Raw genomic sequence first — 7,078 nt, 5'->3', positions numbered from 1 at the left:
CGGGGGTCGCCAAGCAAGGCTGTCCGCCATTTTTTTTGTCCGCCATTTTTTTCCCCTTTTCCGGCGGGTGCCTTACCTCCCTTGGGCTGGGCCAGCTGGTGGTCGGCCTGCTCCGTCTCTGCCGCTTGCCAGCTACGCCTCGGCCGGCGCAGGGGGCGGAACCACGCATGCGCGGCGCTCCCGGGCAGGGAAAGTCCTCAACTTACGACCAATTGGGTAGTCCTTGACTTATGACAGGTTTAGTCCTCGACATACGACAGGTTTAGTCCTCGACGTACGACCGGTTGGGGTCGCGGCATTAAAAAGGTTGAGAACCACTGCTCTAGAGCCAGGGATTCCAAACGTGGCAACTTTAAGATTTCTGGACTTCAACTCCCAGAATTCCCCAGCCAGCACAAGTCTTAAAGTTGACACGTTTGAAGACCCCTGCTCTAGAGGAAGCAGATTAATGAGCAGATTAATCTTCTTTTTAGCCAATAGCTGTGCAGTGGAAACTTCAGTAGGAGCTTTGCCCTACTGCACAATGTTAACAAACATGTGCCAAAAATTTTCACTTGTAAAAGTATCTTCAATTCTAAAATCACTGTTAAAAAAAATCAAATTTTGAATTTGATATCTGTTATATACTATAAAATGGAGAATCTCGCAACGCTTTCATTTCTGTTGTATACTGCCTGCAAAAATTGTGTTTCTGAAGTTTACCTTTCATGAGAGGCCCAAGACATACTGTAGTATTAATATAGACCACACAAGCGGTTAGCAGTTTATGAGATTCCTTATTTAAACCCCACTTTTACCCAAAGCTACCATTAGCTATAACAAGACAAACCAATAAGGATCTCTGTTGTAACAAACCAGGCATCCCATCCACAGGCATATATTTTATGCAGCAGCAAGAAAGTTATAGCTACTTTTTGCACTAAAAATTAAGCTTGTCCTACTTAATCGCTTGCTTTTGCTTGCTTTACACTGTGCTGCCTTGATCTTATAGCAAAGCTTATCAATGTGTGATGCAACAAGAGAGTTGTTTTTGAGCCAGCTTGTCACACAACCTTATGTTGATTTGGGGGGGGGGGAGATGGCCAAGGGCATCCAGCTGATTTCCATGCCTAAGGGAAGATTAGAACCTGGGTTTTCTTGCTTCTAATCCACTACTACACAACACTGTCTTCTGGTTTTGAGGTGGGGGTGTCAAAGTTTTGGCCAAAGGGCTAGATACAGAGGAATATGAGTCCTCACACTCAATACAGGCTTGAGATTAAATAGAAGATATTATGATCTAATTAGCAAAACCAGGGCTTTATTAAAATGCTTGGTTCTACGCTGGCTGTTTGGGAAAATGAAAACATATTACTTCAATTTTTTCTACCGTAATGGAAAAAATCACATTGAAAAGATACAGTCTGTTAAGCATGTTGTTTCTTTCACAACTATTATCATAGTAATATAGTGGCACTTTAAAGAAACAAATTACCTGATGGCTGTAATCTCTCAGCTACGCAGTTCACAGAATGCATATTAGATTAAGTGAATCAGTAAATCAGAATGGGATTATCCCATTCTGGGACAGAAATAAACCCTGTAAGTTTATTTAGAAGTGGTTTGAAGATCTTGGCATCTGCCTCCCTCCCTCATCTTTGGGTTGTCACAAAAAGAAAACGTTAATATGCTCAAACATAAATTTATGCAGGTAATCCTCGACTTACAGCCACAATTGAGGCCCAAATTTCTGTTGCTAAACAAGACAGTTGTTAAGTGAATTTTGGCTCCTTTTACGACGTGTCTTGCCACAGATAAGTGCTTCACTGAAGTTGTTAAGTGAATCTGGTTTCCCCATTGACTTTGCTTGTTAGAAGATTGTAAAAAGTGGTCACATGATCTGGACACTGACACATGTCAGTTGCCAAGCATATGAATTTTGATCACGAGACTGTGGGTATGCGGCAATGGTCGTAAATGTGTAAAACAGCCATAAACAATTTTTTAAATTGCCGTTGTAACTTCAAACGGTCTCTAAATGAATGGTTGCAAGTCAAGAACTACCTATATTGAAGGACAAAATGAATGAATTCCTTCATTATGATACATTTGTTTTCTTCTACCTATCAAACTTCAATGATATTAGGAAGAATGCTGTTAGATAAAATTGATCAGAGCAACTAATATTCCACTGCGGCGTGTTGTTTCAAGTATTTCTGAGTCTTTGGCAAAGATTCTTATGTTCAGCAGTATTCAATATCATTCTGTTTAAGAAGCTCAAGCTGGACCAGAATTTTGGGACAGAAATAAAGGCAAATCTACACTGAGAAATGGCCTCCAATGTTTCCATTTGTAAGAGGAGAAGGCCTTGGTTCAGGAAGTGTGTGTGTGTACAAGTCGTTTAAGTCCCATCTTCCAATAAGCTGATCCAACAAAAGGACATACTAAAGGAATTGATCGTGCACTGGAAGGAACGGCTGTCAGATGATCATACATGCTAAAAAGAGACACACTGGATTATAGCCCTGGAAGGGAACAGGACATGCTGTAAACAATCTTCCAAACATACACATTGATCACCCCTTTTGCACGCTGTCATCTCACCTGTGCATGTTTCCATTGGTGGTGAACGACTGATCACATACTGAGCATTTATAAGGCCTCTCCCCAGAATGCACTAGCATGTGGCGATCGAGGGAGCTTGCAGAGCTCAGAGACTTTCCACAGATGCTGCAGGAATGGTCTGTTCCTCCAGTGTCAGTGTTATGCTAAAGGAAGCAACAGATTTTTCTTTTGAGTTCTTCCTGTTCAGGGTCAAGGACATCCTAGTCAATTGCAACCATCATCATTCTAAGGAGGTTCAATGCAACAGAACTCAAGTTAGCATAACGTAATCATTCCAGTTATGACTCAGCCTAAAAACAGAATACATTGCAGGAAGCAGGGAGGGGGGGAAAGGCAAAAATTGGGAAAATATATATACTTTTTTAAAAAAAAAATATCTTAAATTGATCACCATATAAAGCATTGGTAACAGCTTTTCCTCCTCTCTGGAATGTTGCGTAAAGACAACTCATTTTTGTACCGAGCCATGAAACATTCAGAAAAGTTACTGAGATGATGACCAAAAGGAAATAGAATGAGCTGTACCACATGCTTATATGGGATGCATCTAACAGCCTTGAAAAATGAGGTCTACCAGCCAATTCAAATTCTGTGGGTTCATTTATATTAAAGTCTTGAGAGTACATCAGAGATATAACTGGTCTTAAATGCACTGTTTCAGAGCAGGTTTCCCTGGTATGGCCACCACAAATTGTAGATGGTTCCTACTCATCCCCCACAAATTGCCAAGGAAAGAGGCCACTATTTTATCACACAGTTTACAGCAGATCCATATAAAAACACTAATTCACATGGGGAAAAAATTCTGTACATACATGTGCATGCACATGCATACATTTGTCCCAGTTGGGTCAGCAGACTCCCAAAAGGTCATTTCCTACAGCTGTCTAAAGAAGAAGCTTAAAATACAGAACAGATTCCCATCTAGACTTCTTTAAACACTCCCAGGCAATACAATGTCTTCTATGAGATCTATTTTGCTATTCAACAATAGGAACTCCTAAAATGATTGTTTTTAATCCTTCATGCTATTATGATAAATGAATGTTCATTCATCTTCTTTGTTATGGAGTTATGGGAAGATTATTAACCTGCTACCATGTTCCATCCCAATTTTTATTTTCTTTCTTCTAACTCATTTTTGCTTCTTGCCCATACAGTTAGCTAAATCATTTGATCTGTAGACCTAAATCACTTCTTGACCAGTGTATCTTAATTCCCCTTTCCCCCCCCCCCAAAAAAAATGTATGCAAAAAAATAATATGTACACTTATGCACAGATGGCAAAGCACAGTATTGTCTGTTTTAAAGCTGGGGAAATGCTGAGTATTTTGGAGTGATCTAGGAGACATTATTTACAAAAACTGGATTCTTCTACCAGTAGCTGCCCAAGTTTCAGTATGCTGTAACAGGGAGGCAAAAAAGCAAACATATAACTTGGTTGTGACTACCTGCCGGGAGCTTTGGCGATACAGGTAATCCTTGACTTACGACCACAACTGAGCCCAAAATTTCTGTTGTTAAATGAGACACTTGTTAATTGAGGTTTTTCCCCATTTTATGACCTTTCTTGCCACAGCTGTTAAGATGAATCACTCAGTTGATAAGTTAGTAACCCAACTGTTAAATAAATCTGGCTTCCCCATTGACCTTGCTTCCCAGAAGGTCGCAAAAGGGGATCACATGACCCCGGGACGCTGCAACCATCATTAATATGAACCAGTTGCCAAATGTCTGGATTTTGATCACATGACCTTGGGGGCACTGCAAAGGTCATAATTGTGAAAAAAAGTCCTAAGTCACTTTTTCCCCGTGCCGTTGTAACTTTGAAGAGTCACTAAATGATCTGTTGTAAGCCGAGGACTACCTGTATAGCAGCCAATGCCCAAGGAATTAGGGTGTTTCGAAATAAAGCAAAAGGCTATGGTTGCTGTGACATAGCATTCCCCCTAAATCTTGGGAAGATTTGAAATAGATCCAAGCACACATATTCCTGAATACCAAACAAGTAAATTTCAGCCCAACCCTAGTTGAAACTACAGCAGTTTTCTGAAATTTCTGATCTGGCATCAATAGAGAAAGGAGGCAGGGGGGGAAGAATGAAGCAATAGCAACAGAGGGACAAAGACTATGAAGCATACTTATCTTTAAAACAAAAATGGTTCACAGCTGGAAGAGGGAGAGGCTTCGGGATACACATTGACAGCCAACATAATTTTGGGCTTTGCAGGGAGAAACTAGTACATGTAACTATAAATTTATTGGCAGATCTCCAGATTAAAAATATTATGTTGTAAAATTACCAACTTACCTGACGAATATGCATAGTCAGCTGATGTTGGGTAGTGCAAATCTTTTCACACAGAGGGCAGATATAGGAAGACTTGTCATCTTTTGTTTCCTATTTTAAAAAAAACAACAAAAAAACCAAATATACATTTTAATAATGTTAATGAAAAGCCAAGCAATCACTCGTTGTACACATTTACAAAGAAAACATTACAGTGACATAACGATTATACTCCCTCATATTAACACAGAGTGAATTCTTGCAGTGTTAACATGGGGAAGCTATTATAAAAAAGGCATTTTTTATATTAAAAAAAATGTAACAATTTGGAATCTGAGTCAAAATCAAAGAAAAAGGATGATTCTTTCAACCCAGAGTGTGGAAACTATGGAAGTGACTTGACCAACCAGATTATTAAAAAGCTATGAAGGAGGAACACAAGACTTGCACACTTTTATTCCTCAGCGTGGATCCCAAAAGATCATTATAATTAGCTGTCCTATAGGAAAACCTTCTGGAAATTGTTCTGCCTTGTCTCTTCAATAGTAACCAGGAACAATCTACACAGGTTTTCAACTGGATTCTTCTCTTCCTCCCCACCGAGTCTTTGCCAACTATTATCCTGATCATACAAATGTACAGTTCCTTTGTGGTAAAATAATATTTATTGTATTTTTTTTAAATCTTGCTTGTAATGTCATTTTAGAGGATCTTTACCTTAAAAGTGAATATAAATAAAGGTAATAGCAATAAAAAAGGCCTAGAGTTTCAAATATTAAAGTATTAATAGTCTTAGCCTTCATGCGGCTGTCTAATAATAATGATAATAATGATGATAAAGTTGGAAGGGATCTTGGAGGTCATCTAGTCCAACCCCCTGCTCAGGCAGGAAACTCTATACCATTTCGGACAAATGGCTGTCCAATTTCTTCTTTAAAACTTCCAGTGTTGGCGCATTCACCGCTTCTGGAGGCAGGTTGTTCCACTGGTTAATTGTTCTAACTGTCAGGAAGTTTCTCCTTAGTTCAAGGTTGCTTCTCTCTTTGGTTAGTTTCCACCCGTTGCTTCTCGTCCTGCCTTCAGGTGCTTTGGAGAATAGCCTGACTCCCTCTTCTTTGTGGCAGCCCCTGAGATATTGGAACACTGCTGTCATGTCCCCCCTCGTCCTTCTCTTCGTTAAACTAGACATACCCAATTCCAGCAACCGTTCCTTATATGTTTTAGCCTCCAGTCCCCTAATCATCTTTGTTGCTCTTCTCTGTACTCTTTCTAGAGTCTCAGCATCTTTTTTAGATCGTGGTGACCAAAACTGGATGCAGTATTCCAAGTGTGGCCTTACCAAGGCATTGTAAAGTGGTATTAATACTTCATACGTCTAAATCAGGGTCACCAACACATTGCCCGGGAAGGCAACTGTGCCTACCAACATCTCCCTTAACGATTGCCAGGCTCCTTCCCTCATCTGATGCTTCATATTTTAAATATATCTATTTTAAATTAAACAAGTGAAACATGACATATTGCAAAGCAAATCTGTATCCCCGTTACTTGCAGGAATGCCCGTGGGCCCAGAAACTTTCTCCAAAAATAAAAAATGGATGGAGAGCTGCAGTTCTCTGGCTTTGCTTGGAAACTTGCCTAGCTTCCCAGAAAATGAAACATCCATAGTGGAGGCAGGGGCAGGAAGAAGAGGTCAGAGGAAGCGAAAGGGAGATTATATCCCTCATGCGACCCACTCCCTGAATGAATTAGCTCCTTGCTATCTTTCTGTGAGAGCACCCACAACACATACCCGAAATGCCAGATTCACACCCAGCTAGAAGGGGGGGAAATGGAAACTTTTTTTAAACTTACACTGGAAATTTTCACAGCATCTTGATATTACAAAATTTACAATGTAAATCACCTACTGCAGGAAAGGAACATTTCCTTCTATCTATCCCAAATCACCCATCCTTACATTTATTTGAAGACTCTGGATTCTAGTCTCATGAAGTATTTCCAAATCAAATATAATATCCTATCTCAGGACTTCTTTAGGTAGATTCTATCCCTTCTCTAGATTTCCTAGAACAGTGGTTCTCAACCTGTGGGTCGGGACCCCATTTGGGGTCGATCGACCATTTCACGGGGGTCGCCAAGCAAGGCTGTCCGCCATTTTTTTTGTCCGCCATTTTTTTTGTT

The 7,078-nt window shown here is 40.1% G+C and overlaps 1 protein-coding gene across 1 annotated transcript in view; it reads right to left on the bottom strand.

Annotated features, from left to right (window-relative positions):
* The window catches only part of RREB1 (ras responsive element binding protein 1), a 75,572-nt gene that overhangs the window by 58,290 nt on the left and 10,204 nt on the right, over positions 1-7,078 (bottom strand). The window contains exons 2-3 of the mRNA XM_015810844.1: positions 4,916-5,005; positions 2,584-2,747 (exon numbers count right to left, since the gene is read on the bottom strand). Coding sequence (XP_015666330.1) covers positions 2,584-2,747; positions 4,916-5,005 — 254 coding nt within the window. The remainder of the gene's footprint in view (positions 1-2,583; positions 2,748-4,915; positions 5,006-7,078) is intronic.

This window comes from Protobothrops mucrosquamatus, unplaced genomic scaffold (assembly GCF_001527695.2).
Source record: "Protobothrops mucrosquamatus isolate PMUCROS unplaced genomic scaffold, P.Mucros_1.0 scaffold23, whole genome shotgun sequence".
In the NCBI taxonomy this organism is placed as follows: domain Eukaryota; kingdom Metazoa; phylum Chordata; class Lepidosauria; order Squamata; family Viperidae; genus Protobothrops; species Protobothrops mucrosquamatus.
The sequence above is the reverse complement of the archived record's forward strand: the minus strand, read 5'-3'. Positions and strand labels throughout refer to the sequence as shown.